The following is a 20,516-nucleotide window of genomic DNA, read 5'->3' as shown; positions in this document are numbered from 1 at the left end:
GTGTAGATTGTAATTGTACTCACTGTATAAAAATCTTTTTCGGTTGATTGTAATGTGTGCTTCTTTGACTCTAAATTGTTATTGTCCCTTTGGTATCTTTTTCCTTTTATAATTAAAATTATCTTTCATTTTCTTCAGGTAACTTCAGGCAATGTATTATTAAACCATATATATATGTATAGTTTTTGGTGGGGTTTGTGTTGCTCAGTCTTTAGTTTTCTATGTTGTGTTTTGTGCACTGTTGTTTGGCCGTGTGTCTTTTTTCTTTTTTAGCCATGGTGTTGTCAGTTTATTTTCGACTTATAAGTTTGAATGTCGCTCTGGTATCCTTCGCCTCTCTTGTATGCATCAACCTTGATGTTAAAATTACCTTTTCTTATTAAAAATCAAACCAGTTAGGAAGTCTATGAGAACTTGCTCTTTATTCTGTAGAAATATCCTGTGTGATTTCCACACCAGTTTTGTTAACTTTAGCTTATCCCCTATGGACCTTGTTCTGTCCTTTAAATGTCTGTAAATTCCTTTCAATAGAAAATATATCTATGTTTAATGAAAATGGAATCAATGATATTAATAACTTAGAAATAAAATATCATGGATAAACATGTGGTAAAATGCATGTAGTTTGGTTGTGGGCCTTGTGGCAAAATATAAAATTTAATTGTTCCTGGAATTTTTTCAGAAGTCACTGACCAAACAAATAATTCATAAGACAGAAGCAAAAGAGGAAATGTCAGTCTTGATAAAATATATGTAAAAGTGAAATCTATGTCCAGCCTCAAATCTGTGTCTCAGTCTCAAATCTGTGTCTCAGCCTCAAATCTGTGTCCTTTCCTCAAATATGTATCCCAGCCTAAAATCTGTGTCCTTTCCTCAAATCTGTGTCCCATGACGTCATGACATGCAAATCTGTGGCCCTTTTTCCAGCTCTAAATCTGTGTCTTTTCCTCAGATCTGTGTCCCGTGACGTCATGACATTCATTGTTTATTCAAATCTGTGTCCTTTCTATATAAAAGTACACATTCAGTTATGTTATGTGACTTGGGAAAGGCACATATTAATTGCGGTGGGATCAACCCTGCCCTTATATGGAGCCGGCGTTGTATAGCATAATAACAAACTGTAAAAATCAGTTGGAAAGGGCTCAATTGACTCATCAGATTGGCACAAAACTCACAATTCAACCAAAAAAAGACAAACAACACAGACAAAAATACACAATTCTAATTTATCATTTGTTTGGCCTTCAAGACTTCTTGACTTATTTGATCAACCCCCCCTCCCCTCCCCAAATAAATTGTTTATGAGACATGCGTATATATTGAGAAAAAAAAATTTAATATTCTAACTGTTTTACTGTGAAACTATGCCTTTGATTTAAAAATAAAAGAAGATTTCAACCCCCTCCCCCTTCTCCCAGATGGATTTCAGTCAATGAAACATTTCAAGCATATTCCAATTTTTTACTCTCCCTCTTCTCCACTCTTTCCTTGGTTTCTGCCCCCTGGCTCCTGCTTCCCGCCACTCACTCTCAGTTTTCCTTAATCTCCTCAATGCACATAGTTAAACACATCTTTACTTTTCAATGGCCTTAACTGATGTTTATTTAATTCGATTATGAAAGTTGTATCGATGTCTTTGACAACAAACATATTTCCTCGAAGAAGTTTTGATAATTCTAACATCAGCACATAGGAAAGTGCATACAGATTTGAGAAATGAGAAGACATAGATTAGTAACGTCTATGAGGTAATATTTAATACATGTAGGAAACAGATCTGAGGAAAGGACACAGATTTGAGGATGGACATAGATTTGAGGCTAACATATATAAATATAATGTGTATTAACTAGAGCCAAGGTCTGAAAGTAGGAAGTTATTTTACAACTACTATAAAAGCAGGTTCATCTTCTTCTTCAGATATACAACAAAATATCAGGAAACAGAAAATTACTTGTTGTTGCGCATTCGTGGTATTAACCATAAGTTAGTTATCTTGTAAATAGCAAAAAGTAATATATAAATTTGACAATATGTGCATGTACTATTTGAAAAAAGTTATTAAAATTAACATTATTTATAAAATTTAGTATCTGATTTAAATCAGTTGAGAGAGACCACCCTGTGTAAGGTGTGCTCTGAAGATGTCAACATGGTCAACAGTGGTTAACTGTACTGTGGCTATTGGTCAGTCAGGGGTACTACTTGTACAAGTAATTTTTATTTACTTGAAGAAGTAAATATTAATATACTTATATAAGTAAATTTGTAGGATACTTATACAAGGGTATTTTATTTACTAGTATAGGTAAATTATTTTTTGGCTTAGTTATGTACCTTAGACATTCAGATTTTTTTACTTATACAAGTAAAAAAGTCATCCTATCTTCTTTTCTTGAATTTCTTAGGACTTCTTTGCTCTAATAGAATTTTAATTGTCTGTCCTTTGCAGATGTCTTTACTAATCATTTAAGTGTAATTTCATGGACAATGAAAATCTCATTTGTCTGCTATCTTCAGAACACTGCTCATTTACAAGCCCCCAAGGGGCAATTTTTTGAAGGCCTTGCGCAAAGATCTTAAGTATTTTAATTCAAATAGCCTTTCAAAAAGTCATGTTGGTTCCTTCAAACATGTTTAACTCTGCAACTCTCTTTATGTGTCTGTTCCAAGTCAGGAGCCTGTAGTTCAGTGGTTTTCATTGGTACATGTCTGTCATATTTGTTTTTATTACAAATAAGTCTGTAAGTTTTCTCAATTGAATTCTTTCATATTTTTCATGTGGGAGCCTTTTATAGCCGGGTCATTTTCAAAAAATGTTGAATTTTGAAATTGCAAAATTTAATTAAATTAAAGTTACTAATTCAAACAACCCCCATTACCCTCTTCATAAGCAAATCAAAACTTATGGAACAAAATATAAAAAGATGCAATCTTGATAATGACATACAAGAATATATTGAAAACATTTTTTGATAGGTGGTGCAATATTTTGTCTCTCCTGTTACCATGTTCAAAAGAAAATTTCCGGTTATTTAGAAAAGGATTCAAAAAAATTTTAAGCTTGTTTTTCATAGCCAATAAGATGGTTTTCAAGAGTAAAAACTTCTGTATACTTTCATTCTGTGTAATAATAGATTATTTGTCAATTTTACATGTTGTAATGAAAAATACCTCTAAAAATTGGGTTTCAAAGGTTATAAAAATAACCACCATCAATGCAAGTCTAAGATACATGTACATGTAGCACTTCATAATGTTCAGCAATTTTCGTTTCTCTTTCTAATAAACCTAACATCAAATTATTCCCTCACATGTTGGTTTACTTTTGTCTTTTTATTTTTGGTCACAGGAATGTATGTTAACATGGTTAACAATATATCATCATAATAAGTTCTATCCTGTTACCCTTTTTGTCTATCCTGTTACTGATAGCAGTATTGCAACTGTATATGCTAAATTGCGAAGATTAAGACGTTGTAACCTTTAAATGAGTTCAAACAACCAAACATTTCATTAAGGGTCAAACTATATGTAATTATAAACCTTTTAAAGATGTTTCTGTCAAATAATGTCTATCCTGTTACTGTAACCATAGAAACAGGATAGACATAACAGAATAGACAAATTTCTTCATTTATGAATGCTGTTGTGAAATCACTGCTCCCTCTGATTAAGTGATAATGTTTTTCTTTTGTGGTTTTGGTTTCCAACACTAATTGCACTTTTTACAAGTATAATATTGGTGTATTTAATAAAATCGTTGGTAACAGCATAGACATGACAAAAGGGTACCCACTAATATTTCACTAAATGTCTTCAATTTTCTTTTCTCTACACTGTTTAAATGCAAGAAACATGTTGTATTAAATTTCTAGGATGCTTTGTGCTTTTGAAATCATCACTGAATAGTTCCATATTCATAGGGAGAAACAATTTAATGGTTGATTTAGAAGCAGTAACAGGATAGACTCGATGCATTTCATGTATGCCGATTGAATTTAGTTTGTAGAAAAATGTTACATAGAATAATAAAGAAGCTGTGATTTTTCGTTAGAGTTATTATTAACATTTAAGGAATGACTGTAATATTTTTTCTGTCTATGAAGAAATAACATCAAAAATGTGGTGCACACTGAATAACCCGTGTGCACCACATTTTTTATATTAATTCCATTTTAAACCGGAGTAAACCATGAAAAAACGTTAATGACGTCACGGTCACATGACAAAATTATGTCTATGAGCTGATAAACAAAACAACGTCAGCCAATCAGAAAACGTGTTACATCTAAAATTAAATTATTCTAAAATAGTTCCTTTTGCAGTTATCAAGGCAATCAGAAAATAGGGAAAAAATCATTTGAAATGTGTTACCCTGACACTGTACGCACATAAAAATTTTATAATAAATTACACAAAAATCTGACTTAAATATAATTTAATCTTATCAAAATAGATCTAAATCTTGTTAATTATTGATGTTCCAACTCATAAATCTTACAAACTTTCATTTAAACACCTACGACTGCATTTTTCTTTAAAAATAAAATTTAAGAATAGGTGTACTGAAACTTCAACTTTTTTTAAAATGACACAGACGACTGTAGTGTAGTACAGTATGTGTTTTTCTCGTTGTTGAAGAACGATCAGTTGCCTATAATTGCTTACATCCACTTCATTCGAACTTAAAATATAGATTTAAATAGTGGCTAGTCGTTTCATTGGCAAACATATCACATCTCCTTATTTTTATATTTGAATTAGAACTGTGGTACTTTTGAAAGGAAAATCATTATCATCTTTTACGTTTTTTAACACAATCTTATTTTAGAAACGACGGGATAAAGCTTTCAAACGGACATTGACAACACATCTTTGCCATAACATTCATATAAACTTGTTAATTATGTTTAAATGTAAATAAAGTTCTACACGTGCACCTGTTGTGATTGTTGCCATTTTCAAGTTTCTCGGGAGTTATCAAATGCGTTCGGAACACCGGTTCAGAATTCTAAAAGGGAGAAATGAAGAAGGACCTGGCACAAATAAATCCGGAATATGAATAAAAAACGACATCTCGTCATCTGTTATTCGAAATTAATTCCTTTTACTGTTCGAACCGTTGATTATGAATAGATTCATGAAGACCAAATCAATCGCCACTTGATAGATCTCTTCGTAATGGCAAGATTTTATTGAAATTCCGGAGGATACTATTATTATTCTTCTACGTTTCTGTGTCTTCCTCCTGCCAATGAGGAGCACATCCAAACGGATTTTAAAAACTGGGCTTATATTACACTGGCACAATATCCATATAGAATATAAGGCTTATGTTACACGGGCGAAATATAATCCACTTTGAAAGTATTCCACATAGTATGTCACTTAAAACTTCTATCATAAAAGTATGCACTGTTTTAAATATTAATATGTGTACAAGGTAAAAATTTCAGACTGAAATCTTTAAAAATCTAAAAAGTTTTTCATATAAATGGTCTTGTAATCAGCACAACATAGCAAGACAAGGCCACTAATACTAATGTTAATCTAGCAGGCATACCAAGCCACACAGATTAAGCCATTCAATAATGCTATAGTTAAGCGTGCAAAAGTCCAAGCACACAGGTGATATTATAAAACGACAGCTATTGATTAGTCACTGTGGTTAATACTGAATATACATATTCACTTTCATTTATCTATGTTCATTGAGTTAAGTCGCTTAACATGCATATCATAGCACATCCTACGAGATGTAGTCTCTATATTGTTCATAAGCACTACATCATGAGGCAGATATTCTCCAGTAAGTTTCCTGCAGTCTGTTATCAACTGGCATATAATGTCTCTATCACGGAACTTACTATTCCACTGACTGCTTCCAATTTTGTGCACAATCTGTTGTTTGATGGATCCATAATGTTTTCTACGGATACCTCCAAGGACAGGTCATCTGGTGATGAAGTGGATGAGGTTTTCTTCTTCAATCCTACAGATTGGACAGATTGAGTCAACATTATCAATTTTGAATTTTGCCTTATTAGCTTGAAGCATGTAAGTTCTAGTACGAATGTTTGCTTTAACTATTGCTCTTTTTGTTTCTCCTGGTAAATTCAAAGCTGTGTTCCAGACTGCATGAGTCTCTCCAATATTAATTGAGTTAATGTCAAGACGATGAAGAGTTGATTTTTGAGAAATTTCTGTTTTTATCCATTCATGCCAAAAATTTATGATTGCAGATCTTGTTGTGTGTTTCCATTTAATTTTAGTTGGTGTGTTTTCCCAAAGTTCCTCTATAGTAGGGAGATTATATTTTTGTAGAATAGATTCTGTTCTTTCTAGAACAATTCCTTGATATACTTGCATACGATATTTATTCGTAGTAAAATTTCTTTCAGGTTTCGATTTTCTGAGATAAGAATGGAGTGAAAAAGACTCAGTTGACGTTTATGAAGCTCAGCCTCGAGTGGGAGGGCAACAAGTAACGCATAAATTGCTACTGAAGCTGTTCTGGCAGGCAGAAATTGGATGTTTCTCAGGAATGTTGAGTGAAAGTCGCTAAGTGCTTTTAGTTGCCTTATATTTAGCGGAAGGACCTCTAAGCTGTAAAGGAGGCGTGGCAATATATATATTCTGTATATATTGTAGGATACACGTGGGTTCAGTCCATTAGTTCCATGAACGCCTGTTTTCATCAGTGAGTAAGATGTTCTTCTCGCCAAACTTATTCTTTCATCAGCTTTAATCATATTTTCATTTTTGGAGGATCTTGTTATTCCCAGATGAGTAGCTTGATCTGATATTGTAATTTCTATCTTCCCTAGTACCCATGCCGATAACGTCTCTTTTCCACTATTATACGAGGTTTGATTCTGTTTTAATAAAACACTCTTTGTTGGGTGGATTGTATATTGGTGTTCTTTGGAATAGCTGTTAACGGTGTTTAACATAACCTGCATATCCTCATCTGAGCTTGACAGAAAAAGTATATCATCAGCACAAGTTGGACAGCCAGAATAATTCGTTCCCATATGTAGCCCTACATTTGATTCCTCTAATTGTATTAAGAGATTTTCGATATATGCCTTATACGGATAGTTGAGAGGATACCTCCTTGACGGACCCCTTGTTTTATGGGAAAACTGGTACTATTTTCCTTTCCAGTTGATTCTTGATGTTAGATCATTATACATTTCATAAATTGTTTCCCAGATGTCGAGTGGGATGTCTCTTTGAAATAATTTGTCTAGGAGAATATCGTGATTTACTACATCAAATGCCTTTTTAGTATCGAGAGTTGCCAAATATAAAATTTCTTTCATCTGTTTTGAATTCATTTGTGCTTCCGAAAATAGTAGAGCTACCATAGACGGAGATAATCCTTGTGAAAAGCCAAATTGTTGAGATGAGTGGTTATCAAGTTTGTTAATAATTTTATTGAGTAATGCATGTTCAAATGTTTTCCATAATATTGAGGAGACTGTTATTCCTCTATAGCTGTCTAACAGGCTACTGTCTTTTCCTTTTTTGCATACCGGGGTGATAATTTCTGTCTTGAAGTGTTCGGGAGTTCTCCTTTCTTTAATTATTCTGTTGAAGACCAACTTCAATACCGGAGTAATTTCTGTGCCTGCCAATTTTAGATGTTCTGCAAATAAGCCATATTCATCTCCTGCTTTACCACTATTAAGATTTGTGATGGCAGCTAGGATTTCGTCTTAGCTAAAGTCAACGCTACTGTCCTTGTTGTTTTGAGCAAGGTCTTTAATGATGTTATAACGAATCTGACATGTTTGGAGGTATTCTTTGTCATATTCATTAGAAATTTGAGGTGTAGCTAACTGTTCATAATATTTTGCCAAAACTTCTTTCTGTTCATTTGGACAGATTATTTCCTTATTTTCATGCTGAATAATTGGAGTATTTAAATTTTCTTTGCCCATATTTCTATTTATAAGTTTGAAAAATGTTTTATTTGAAGGTTTTTGTTCAACTTGATAATAAAAAATTTCTTTTTCTATGGCTCTTTCTTTGCGGAGGATTTTCCTTGCATTATATTTTGCTTCCCTTTATTACCCAAATTCTGTGTTTTTGTTTGCTTAAATTTAGCAGCCTTTTTGCCTCTGGCGACACCTTAATTTTTGGCCCATTTAGCTTTATGATCCTAGATGGAATTGATTGTATCTCAGCTTTTTTTAAACAGTCAATAATAATGGCAACTATATCTGTTGTTGTCGAATTGTTGTGACTAGATATCTGTTGTTTTAATAATTACTTTAGCTTTGTTTTATATAGATTTGTGTTTCCACGGTCCCATTCTATTTTATATTTCACAGTAGACTGTTTCTTGAATTTGTTTTTTTCCATTTTTGTTCTGGCAGCTAGGGTACAGATTACTGGTACATGTGTTGATAGGTTTATGTCTGTCATATCCATAATTGTGATTTTATCAATTATGTCTGCGTTCTTGGCAAGAATATAGTCAATTTGGGATGTTGATCTACCGTTGTGATGGGAAAAAGTGTCTTTTTGAGAGTGGCATTTATTTATCCAATTTGTCATGCAGTTTATTTAGACGGGAAAAAATTGAAGACCAACAGATCACCAAAGAGAACAAAAATACAGAACAAACAGTGGATAAATGAGTTTTACTATTTGGCGTTGATTAGAAGAGATTCTGATGGGACTTCGCTCTGGTAATTTATGATGTTACATTATTCAGGATAAGACATTTGGAATTTTCTGTAATAAATTCTCTTCCACTTCGTACTTGGTTTGATTTTTCATTTTTTTTCATTTCAAGCTTCACTGATGAGTCTTTTGTTGACGAAACGAGCGTCCGGCAAACACAATTATCTGATATCTTAGTAAGTTTTTTTCAGTCGACGTTAATTAAAGACTGTGACGTCAATCGGATTCCGTTTTAAGGAAGTTCGCTACTCAGTTTCAAAATAACAAGCTTTTCATAACACTAGTATATATTGATAGGGGATTAGTAAAGGAACCAAATGAGCGGAAACAAAATATAGGTCCGTGTGCTCGTTTTCGAGATATAAGCCATTGAAATTTTGGCGGGAAAATGTTCTCTTTTTTTAGTAGCAACAAACAAAAGAGCTATGTCAATTGGACATGCTTTGATACTATATCTGCCCTTGAATTTTTACTTGATAACATTTTTGTTCGCTTTGGAGATTCCGTATATCGTCAAGTTATCGGAATTCCAATGGGGACTAACTGTGCACCACTTATTGCGGACCTGTTTTTGTATTGTTATGAGTTACAATTTATGACTAAAATCAGCAAAGACCCATCGAAACAACATCTGATACAAAAATTTAACAATACTTTTAGATACTTGGATGATATATTGGCTCTCAATAATGACGACTTCAGTATGTATACTAAAGAAATTTATCCTGTTGAAATTACTTTAAATAAAGCTAATACTAACAATGACCACTGTCCTTTCCTCGATCTTGATATATATATCATTAACGGGAAGCTTAATACAAAAATTTATGATAAAAGAGATGATTTTTCATTTCCTATCGATAATTATCCATTTTAAGATGGTGACGTTCCCTTGTCACCATCTTATGGTGTTTATATATCTCAACTTGTACGATTCGCTCGTGTATGTAACAACGTATTAGATTTGAGCGAGAGAAATTTATGTATTACTGAAAAATTATTACACCAGGGTTTTCGATATCATAAACTAGTCAAAACATTTACTAAATTTTATCATCGGTATAAGGACATCATTCGTAAATATAACTCAACATGCAGACATCTTATACGTTCGGGTATTTCACATCCAATCTTTTATGGTAATATTCTTTACAAAGCACAAAAATGTCAGTATTCACCTCAAAAGCTAATAAAACCTTTAAACAGACTTATTAAGAAGGTATATAGTTACGATACTGTTGTCAGGTCATTAAAGATTGCATATTTTGGCTTTAATATTGATTCACTTATAGGGTCTTTGCATCGGAATTAAACATATTTATTCTAAAACCAGTTGTTGGCATGACACGGGTTATGTTCTTCTCATGTATATTTTATGATGGTATAACACTAAACCCCTAACAGGAGGGATTGTGCCTGATATTCATATGATGAAGACATAATCTTTCAATCAGTTTAATTGAGGTCTGGAGCTGGCATGTCAGTAACTGCTAGTAGTCTGTTGTTATTTATGTATTATTGTCATTTTGTTTATTTTCTTTTGTTTCCTATTCTGATATCGGATTCGGACTTCTCTTAAACTGAGTTTTACTGTGCGTACTGTTGTACGTTTGTTTTTTCTACATTTGCTAGAGGTATAGGGGGAGGGTTGAGATCTCAAAAAACATGTTTAACCCCGCCTCATTTTTGCGCCTGTCCCAAGTCAGGAGCCTCTGGCCTTTGTTAGTCTTGTATCATTTTTAATTTTAGTTTCTTGTGTATAATTTGGAGTTTAGTATGACGTCCATTATCACTGAACTAGTATACATATTTGTTTAGGGGCCAGCTGAAGGACGCCTCCGGGAGCGGGAATTTCTCGCTGCATTGAAGACCCATTGGTGGCCTTCGGCTGTTGTCTGTTCTATGGTCGGGTTGTTGTCTCTTTGACACATTCCCCATTTCCATTCTCAATTTTATCTCTTGATTTTTCATAGCTTTATCATTGACGAGTATAAGTTCACAAAAACTATTAAAAAATAACAAAGATTTTATAAGACTATCACAGATGGCTTATAATTATACATGTAAAAGAGTTATAAAAAGAAAAATGGGGGTAAGTGGGCAAAATTTTTAAGGCATTCAAATGGATAAAACCAGAGGATTCCGAAAATCTGACAAAAATTCCAAAACATGCCAAGCGAACATCCTTAAGAAACGGACGTCGATTATAGTTCTGACGTCGATTTGAGTCGGGAATTTCCTAAATCTTTCAACAGCAATTGTATAAAGACGTGATAGACTCAGCGATTTAGTAAACATGGTTCGCTCTTTAGTCTGACGATTTTAAAATAATGACTATCCTCTTACCAAAACTACTGATTTTAATATTGATTTGAATCAGAGACATATAATACATTATTATATGTCTCTGTTTGAATTAAATTGAACGATGAGATTTCATAAAACATGAACTTACATTTGAATAAGATATTTTGAGGGTCAGACTCCAGCTACCTTTAGTTATTTTCTCGTAGTATCGAGCACATTTCTAACCTGCTTTCCAAACTATGTGCGTTTTTTTTCTTCCTTTGTTCAAGTTGGTTATCCTTTTGGTACGGAGTTGCAATGCGCGGATTTTTTATCGTGTGTTTTTGTATTAGGGTCTAATGGACAAAGGGGCAAGTTTGCACATGCGTAAAACTGTATGGTTCAAAACCCACCACTTTTTGTGTCTGTACCATGTCAGGCTATCTTGACAATGTACAGTATTGTTGTCTATCTTTGTTAGTGTGTCTGAGTTTATTTCTTCTGAATAGTCGGGTTGTTGGTGATAGATGTGGCTTGTTGTTCTGTGTGGTATTTTTTTGTCAAATCCTGTTTCCCCGCCTTTAGATGTTTTATAAAGGCACATGTTTTATCAATACCCGTTCATTTAGAAAATCTACCAGTTGAGAGTATGATTAATTAAAACAAAACTGAACTTATCGTATTCACACCGTAACATCTCAAGGCAAGAGTACCAAATCTTAAAATCGGCAATTAAGTGACAAGTAGCGTATCCTGCGTGAAAACCATAGTATCGTATTTTGATAAACATGTTATGATAGAACAGGAAGTATCTGTCATAGAAAAATCTTGTCATTTTCATATCTGTAAAATTGGACGCATTTGCATCTTTATAACAGCGGCTCATGTAAGACACTAGTGAACTGTCTAGTAACATCCAGACTTGATTACGGGGATATTCTGCTGTACGGTATCAACAAGACTACACTGAACAGATTACGAAAAGTGCATAGTACAGCAGCTCATCTTATCATCAAAATAGGGAAGCATGAACATATTTCGCCGATACTTGCCGATTTATATTAGTTACCCGTAAAATACAGACCGCGATACAAATTACTTGTTTATTTTACTGTGCTTTGAATGGCATCGGCCCTGCTTACATTCGAGAACTAGTCAACATACACGTGCCATACCGATCTTTCCGTTCAGGCTCTACACAACTACTTACAGTTCTATAAGTGCGGACGAAGTCGTACGACGAACGACAATTTGATTGGGCAGCGGCATTTTTTGGGAACAATCTCCCGAACAGTTTGAGACAATGCAAAGTCCCTATAGAGTGTTTTAAATCTCATCTTTAAACTCTTATATTATCGCATTGCTTCATAATAACATTTGATTAACACATCGCTTATTCAAACTGAGACATGAACTTACCGTGTACTCTTTTTGCTAAATTTTTCTTACGAGTTTTTACTTGTTTTTGTATTTACTTTTAAAGCGGCAACATTTTATATTCCTTTTTTAGGGGTTTTATTTGTTTCGCATGATTTCTAGATGACAAGAGTGTTCAAATCTATTATTTTTTTATAATCTGTATTTCTATATAGACCTTTTGATGGTAGACATTTTTGTTGTATCTTTTTTCAGTATTTGCATCTGTTATATTGTATGTTTTGTATTTTCCCACCTTAGATTTGTTATAATATCTCCTTAGAGTATTTTTATTATTTTTTTATATAGGACGCTTTATACATTTTCATTATTATTATATTATTATGACGATGAGAAGAATAAACCACTGAAGTTGGTCAAATTTCCGACAAGAAAAGACAACATAGTAGACTCATTTCTATGTTTGAACTAAACGATTAACCTGTTGACACAGTAATCAGTTATTTTGTAGGATGTGGAGAAATTTCTTCCTATCACTCCGACTTCCTCGACAAATAAAAACTGACCGATACACGAAATAGCCAATAGTGCTGAAAGTTGCATTTTTATTGCACTTATAACACATCAGACTCGTGGATTTTTAGCTTGTCATCTTTTTTCAATTTAATCTCGGTAATTAGCGTAGTGTTCGTTCAATTCAATGTAATATTTAAAATAGTCTTCCGGAAACTTGTTATAAAATTGTTTTTTAACATATAATCAAAATGGCAGCGTATGGTCGAGGTTCCTTTGGAGGAATAGGATTTACTCCCGATCAAACTGCTATTAACAAAGGTATAAAGTATAAAACTTGTGAATCTTTTTCAAATTCATTTTTGCTATTTGTGATAAAATAAGTCTTTTTTTTCTGACATTAATTATTATATGCAAACATTCTGTAATAGCATAGGCTTGCTAATGAGTAAATGTATGAATTAATAGTAAAGCTGTAATGAATTTGTTACACAATCGTTTGGAGGTGTTGTGATTGATTTTTTTTTAATATCGGAAAACGTTATATATGTTAAAATGTATCAGCTGAACATTTGAAACAAGCTTTATAAAATTTGAGTACTCTCTGGTCGGAATTTATTTCCTTATATGGTTTTTTCCTTTATTTTTCAAAAATAATACAATTAAGGAGAATTTGGTATAGGAGGTTGTCATCTTTTCATATTACTGTCACCTTAGCAAACACTTTGAATTTATTTGATTTTTTTTTTTCAAGATTTACCGAGATGATGCTTTTTAAACCTGCTTTCACCGAAAAGAAAGTATTTATTTCTGAAGTCGTCTTCGAGTAAAAGAAAGTTTTTGTAGAATGAAAATTGCAACATAATCAAGCTCTTCTTGTGAAAGTAATTTAAGAAAAAACATTTGGAGGAAAGTCAAAAGATATACCAAGGAGTAAAAATGCGTTTATATATTAACCAGTTTATATCATGTGATTCACTCACCAAAACATGTTGTTACCTGTCCTAAGTCAGGAATCTGATGTTCAGTAGTTGTCGTTTGTTGATGTGGTTCATAAGTGTTTCTCGTTTCTCGTTTTTTATATAGATTAGACCGTTCGTTTCCTGTTTAAATGGTTTTACACTAGTAATTTTTGGGGCCTTTTATAGCTTGCTGTTCGGTGTGAGACAAGGCTCCGTGTTGAAGACCGTACTTTGACCTATAATGGTTTACTTTTATAAATTTTGACTTGGATGGAGAGTTGTCTCCTTGGCACTCCTACCACATCTTATTTCTATATGTTAGATGAATTGTCCAAATTTCAGAATTATTTTTCAAGCATATCTGCCGAACAGTTAAAAACCGTTGCATTATTTTGTATTAAGCCTTTGAGCGTTTCGTATGAAGGTAAATCAAGAAATCTCTTCGGACGGACGCATGACATTTGTAAAGTGCTGTTTTCTTTTTTTCTTTCTAGTATTTATCAATGCCTATAGCGTATGCATTAATGTATGTCGGTATGTTTTGCGCGCATTTACGAAAACTGGGATCTTTAAAAAGAAAGAGCAAGTAATCTGACGAGGTTGTGTACATCTTTTAGCTCAAATACTTTTCTGTTACTTCACAGTTACCGAAGGAGAATCTGATTTTGACACATTATCAAAAGCAATTGCACATAGTATACAGAAAATTACACATAATGGTGAGTAAAGACAGCATAGTTAATTAGCTTATTGGTATAGAGATTGAGTTTGTGTTAAATGAATCATCAAAAACAAGGCAATTTCAGTGGTTGTCGTTGGTTCATGTCTGTCATATTTGATTTTCCTAAATTACTATGTTACAAATTAGGCCGTTAGTTTTCTCAATTGAAGTGTTTCATATTTTCCATGTCGGGGCCTATATGGTATTAGTTTTTCTCATTGTTGAAGGCCGTATAGATGCCTATAATTGCTTACAGCCACTTCATTTGAACTTTGGTGGATAGTTGTCTCATTGGCAATCATACCACATCTCCTTATTTTTAAATTAGTGGTAAACAATGAAACAAATTTATGCAACGCACGATATGAAAAACTAGTAGATTTTGGATAACAATAGAACCATAAGGTAATGCAATGAATTTAATTTCAAAATTACAAAAAATACCTCTAAACATTGTAACTAAAAAAATCAAATGTAGAGCAACACATTTGTGAAAGTAGTGTGTTAAAACAGGTTCCATGACTCTTAAACCTTTCATCCAGTTGTATGACAGGTTCCTGAAACTCGGAACATAAAATTAATTCATACAAGCTTCAAAATAAGAAGAATAGCCTGGCTCTGCTTCTAAGGCTTGAAGACACAACAAAAAAGAACCAACATGAGATAAGAATAAGAATAAGGATATGTATTATTCCAATTAAGGGCCCTTGATAAACATGTTCAATGAATGACTGTATGTAGGATAATAGCAAAATATACAACATATAGTCTTTGAAGTAAGACACTTAAGAAATTCTGACTCCCAAAAAGTATTCTTCTTCATTTACAATTTTTCTGTACAGTGTACAGAGCATGAGTATCATAGTTCTAGAAAACTTGAATAAGGCTTTTATGAACTTATATGAATAATAAAGATTCAAGTTGTTGATATTGCATTCAGTATCTCAGATCCAGAAGTTAATCAGTCGTATTGGAACCAAAAAGGATTCCCAGGAGACCAGAGACAAGGTGTAAGTATTCATAAATCTGATATGTTTATTTTATACATGCAGGAAAAGGAAGTATGTCAAAACATGTTATTAACATCGAGAAAGTTTGAAGCAGGAAATTAAAGTTATAGTACGGAAGGTAAACATTGGGTTTAATTCATTGACAACAATGAGGTTAAAAAGAATAACAGTGAAATAAATAAAGAATAATAGTTTAAATATTTAATAATTAATGAACAATAAGATTTTTAGATATTAAAAATGATATAAAAAGAAATATAACTAGGCTACTTAGTTGAGAATATTACTTCTAATTAAAGAAAAGAACACATTTATAAAGTAGGAAATGTCACTTCCTACAAAAATATGAATAAAGGGCTAATTTTACATAGTATACATAACATGTTAAAGAAAAAGAAAGTCACCCGGTGTTATAACTGTAGTTTGCCTTTTTATAAAATTACATTGAATGGCCTTTTGTCTTCCACCAAATGATTCTTGAATGACCACACTCATTATTCCGTTTCGGATTTTTGTATTCAACTCTAGTTGTATTTTGCTAACGTTGATGTGACTAACGCTTTTAGGCACCAGTTAACTCACTATACCAATCAGCTGGCAAAAGAAACTACCGCAAATCTGAAATTATTTACTGGGTTAAAGGTACCATCATCAGACGAGGTAAATAGTGTATTCAACTGTCGCTAGAAAAGTTCTCATGACACATTTTTAACAGTTTCTGACAAAAATGTTACCCCTTTGAACAGCTTTGTGCAGTTCTATCATAAAACAGATTCTGACAGTTCTACCTCAGTACGCGGAGAAGGACCGTTTTACGGTAGAGCAGTTTCTGACAGTACCAACCTAGAATAGGTTTGAACAGTTTATACCCTAGAACAATTTAAGATGGTCGATCTGTTCCAGGATCGAATAGTTTAGAATAGTTCTATGACATATTTTTCAGAAAGTTCTGAAGAGAGCTTAGAACTGATCTTAAATGAAGGGTAGTTACATTCATATGAAATGCATTCGTCTCTGTCTTTTATTTGTTGCATTCTTAATACCAGTTAAAAATAATACAAGATATAGGTTTGAAAGTTCACAGTTCAAAACATAAATAACATAGCAAAGATATGAAAATGAATATATAACGCGCGCGCATCTACGTTCATGTCGCAACAGGAAAAAAAAATTGTTTTAAATACATTTTTTAGGCTTCTGCAAGTTTTTATGAAACATACTGAATGTCGGTGAGCTCTGTTGTTATGCTGGTGTAACTCTTTCATGTATTTTAAAGTCTAACACAGATTGATTTGCATATAAGAAATAACCTCCTTTTTTCAGTTAAAACTGAAGATTCAGAGAGACAGGTATAAAGAAAAATTCAGTAATGCAGTTAAAAGCTTCCAAGCTGCGCAGAGAACTGCTGCACGTAAGGAAAGAGCCAGTGTAGCTAGAGCAAGAGCCCATTCGCCATCGTTTAAGGTCTTAATACAGGTTAGTACTCGTTTATTCTTTGAAATGTTTTACATTTTGACATATTGGTTTTTTAATAGCAGTAAGCTTACTAAACGGTATGAGTTTTTGGTCATTATTGAAGGCCGTACGGTGACCTATAGTTGCATACATCTACGTAATTTTGGTCTCTGGTGGACAATTGTCTCATTGGCAATCAAACCACATTTCCTTATTTTTTTTTTTTCATTAAAAGATCTTGAGTAGCGAACTAAATGTGATACCTAAATACAGATGTGTAGCGTACTGTGTGCTTTTTCTTACAAAAGGCAAGTTCATGATTTGAAAAACCTACACGTTTGTTGTAAAATTTTGTGATTCATATCCGATGGTGTCATTGATCAGGTATGACACTAAACCTTTTGTTGTAGTAGTGTTTTAAAATTCTTCGTTGTCGACACAGGCACTCTGCCATCTGTTGTAAAATGTTTCTTACAGTTATTCCTCTGTCGTACTTAGCATATGTTAACATACCTTCTACCTTTATTCTATAAAACTTCGAATTCCATAAAGGAAGAATAAACACATATAATTATAAATAACTACAACCTAGTAGACTTGTGACAAGGACATGGACATGTTGTGAGGTTAAATTAGTTAAGGGCACTCCATGTTTCTATTGTGTTCACTGTGTTTAACGTATCTGAGACTAATTTCCCAGCTTTCTACAGAAGCAGCTTTCTAAGGGATTTGTATGTTAAATACTCCCTTTCTTGTTTTAAATTTTCTAATCACATTTCTCTTTTCTTTCAGTCTCCTTTTGAAGATGTACCTAAAGATAAAATTCCTTCTATAAAACGACAAAGGTAGGTCGTTCCAATTGTTTTTTTTTTTTAACTCATGTTAAAGGTAGTAAAACTGTTTTCTTGTAACTAAGTATACCATATTTTATAATGTATCCTGTTGTAAAGATATTGTTGAAATCAAACAGAAGACGTCCCATTATATTGAAAAGCCATACATATATATATCAATTTTCAAAGCAGACAATTACAAATATGCTTATGCTTTTCTACTCAGGCTATCAAAGATGGAAAAAAATGTTGATTTGGAAACTATTCTGGAAAGAGAGAATGCAATAAAAGAATTAGAGGTTAGTATTAACTTTATGAATGAGGTAAATCCTAATTATTTGATGTCATTGATTATAAAATAAGTTTGTTTTCCCCTTAAACAGTCACAGTGATACCTGCCCTTTAGTTTGACTCAAAGGGGTACCCGTGATTTCTATTTTGTTCGCTAAAACAATTGGTCTAGGTTTCAGTTGACCTGATACGGATTTGACAATTCGTCCCTTTTGGTCTTACATGTCCTCAAGTATTGAGGTATTAGTGCATTTCCGGCTTTCAAATTTTTGTGTTTGAGCGTTCCTGATGAAGGTCAATCTAGTCAGACACACTATCCAAATGCTGCCACCACAGCATTGCTTTACCCGAGTCGATCTTTCGATGAGAACTCTTAGAAATAGTTAAAAGATGAACCATAAAAAAACATATACCATTGAGAAAGTTAAGATAATTGAAGTTCCCAATTTTCGAAAAAAAAACAAATGAATGATTCTAAAGTTGCTACTCAGTATTGTACAAATACATTTATCACCTTACTAATTCCAGCATGACATCACAGAAATAAATGAGATCTTCAAAGAGCTTGGTGCGCTGGTCCATGAACAAGGGGAAGTTATAAGTAAGTTTAAGACTTGCATTTAATATAAACACGTCTGATGTAAATGGAAGACTAATTTTTAAGCAACTGTTTATTCAATGCCTCTATTGTTTTCTTAAATGCTGTTAATTAACGGTTCAGTGTTTTGTCACAAAAATAACCGCAACCGAATGTTTACATTTAATATACCATTTTAAGATAAATTTTCTTTTTAAGTATATTTTGGGATGATTTTGTTTAATATGTTAATTTTTAGATATTTAAATTATTTCACCTACAGATACGATCGATGACAATGTAGACACAGCAGTTATACATATACATGAAGCTAAACAAGACCTAGCACGAGCTGTGTCCATACAGGTATGTTTCAGCAAAGTAATTTTTTACGGGTGTGCTATGAATTCATTCAGTAATACAACTACTTAGTAATATGTTTTATAACCAATTCTAATTTAATTCACTTGGGTACAATTAACCAAATTGAAAATAACCATATATTTCAAAAATCCTTCAAAGATTTTAAAAAAAAATGTAAGATTGATCTCCCCTAGTACACGTTTTGTGTTTAAGTTATTTTGTAGTTTTGAAATGCTCTGTATATGATTGACAATTCAACGAAACTGGTCATAGATATCAGTCAGCAAGATTATTTTATCACTAGTAACATCACTCAGCCGTTAACATAAGCATTACAGTCCTTATGTAATTTCCGTCACATGAAAATATAATATCATATCCTTGTTTCCCCTAAAAAAATAAGATTTCAAACCCTTTTTAACCAAAATTGACTTTTGACGCTTTAAAATTTTCAAAATGAGCACTACAAGAATCATTAAGAAACTTGCTTTATAGATTTAAGGATACCAGATTAAGATGAATTACTTAATAACAAATAGTACCAAATATACCAAACATTTTTCATTCGTTGTATACATTTTCCTCCCAGTTTTCTTTGATTTCCCAAAATCTAAGGTTCATAGTAATAGATTTTCGAGCAATGCCTCACACAAAATAAAAATCACTAAGCTCATCTAGTCTAGTAAGTTTTCTTTCGGAATAAGTTTGTTTTTGTTTGTTTGTTTCGGAGTGTTTATTCTGTATGTCACGTTCTAAATCGATTTCCTTCCTAAGCATTATTTTCTGCTCATTTAATAAATTCCATTATCTATTCAGGAAAATGTGCGAAGTAAAAAATGTCTATGCCTGGTTGTCTTGATTGTTGGAGTAGGAATTATCATTGCCATACTATTACCAGTACTTCTTACTATAAACAAATGATACGGTACGTTTGTGACATTTTCCACTTACTATAAATAAATGATACGGTAGGTAGTATTTACACGTTTCAAGCCTAACATTGTATTAAAATGATTAACCAAAGAAGGTTATATTAAAGAAAGATTCCAAATTCAAATAACATAAATCAAAAGGAAAGAGACAAACACAAGACAGAGACGTATACGGTTGGCGGTTTTCTCAGGAAATACATTGATGCACTGCTTCATATTTAATACAAGCTATATATATAAGAAGACACATTTAAGAATGTAACCCAAATTGTCTGCAGAATTTTTTTGTATTCATTTTTGGTTATTAAACACCGAGTTATGCTGCCTGGAGTTTATGTTAACATACTTAATATTAGTTTGATATTAATATATACTTTTAAAATATTAACTTGAACTGACCAAACTATTTGTAACGATTACATACTGGTTTTTTTGTAGAGGGAAATTACAGAGTCATGTGGTATAGCAACACTTCTCCATTGGTTACTCTAAGCTG

General features: G+C 32.7%; 2 protein-coding genes across 6 annotated transcripts in view; one reads left to right on the top strand and one right to left on the bottom strand.

Annotated features, from left to right (window-relative positions):
* LOC127736365 (unhealthy ribosome biogenesis protein 2 homolog) overlaps nt 1-5,022 on the bottom strand; it is a 66,074-nt gene extending 61,052 nt beyond the window's left edge. For all 5 annotated transcript variants that reach the window (XM_052246873.1, XM_052246882.1, XM_052246905.1 and 2 more), the window contains exons 1-2: nt 4,947-5,022; nt 371-521 (exon numbers count right to left, since the gene is read on the bottom strand). In XM_052246873.1, coding sequence (XP_052102833.1) covers nt 371-521; nt 4,947-4,965 — 170 coding nt within the window. In that variant the 5' untranslated portion in view covers nt 4,966-5,022. The remainder of the gene's footprint in view (nt 1-370; nt 522-4,946) is intronic.
* A 7,827-nt stretch (nt 5,023-12,849) lies between these two features.
* Nucleotides 12,850-20,512, top strand: LOC127736356 (syntaxin-7-like). The gene is made up of 11 exons (XM_052246860.1): nt 12,850-13,197; nt 14,483-14,557; nt 15,500-15,569; nt 16,136-16,229; nt 16,893-17,045; nt 17,817-17,869; nt 18,084-18,156; nt 18,677-18,749; nt 19,009-19,091; nt 19,905-20,013; nt 20,459-20,512. The coding sequence occupies exons 1-10, from the start codon at nt 13,128-13,130 to the stop codon at nt 20,007-20,009; spliced, it is 849 nt and encodes a 282-aa protein (XP_052102820.1). The 5' UTR covers nt 12,850-13,127; the 3' UTR covers nt 20,010-20,013; nt 20,459-20,512.
* The last annotated feature ends 4 nt before the right edge of the window (nt 20,513-20,516 follow it).

This window comes from Mytilus californianus, unplaced genomic scaffold, assembly GCF_021869535.1.
Source record: "Mytilus californianus isolate M0D057914Y unplaced genomic scaffold, xbMytCali1.0.p SCAF_1, whole genome shotgun sequence".
Taxonomy (NCBI): Eukaryota; Metazoa; Mollusca; class Bivalvia; order Mytilida; family Mytilidae; genus Mytilus; species Mytilus californianus.
Note: the sequence above shows the minus strand (reverse complement) of the source record. Positions and strands in the feature narration are given on the sequence as shown.

Bases quoted from the DNA above. Each gene is read 5' to 3' on its own strand.
- LOC127736356 (XM_052246860.1), top strand. From the start codon at position 13,128: ATGGCAGCGTATGGTCGAGGTTCCTTTGGAGGAATAGGATTTACTCCC. The intron at 17,046-17,816 runs GTTAGTACTCGT...CTTTTCTTTCAG, and splicing joins CGTTTAAGGTCTTAATACAG to TCTCCTTTTGAAGATGTACC. The intron at 17,870-18,083 runs GTAGGTCGTTCC...TTTTCTACTCAG, and splicing joins CCTTCTATAAAACGACAAAG to GCTATCAAAGATGGAAAAAA.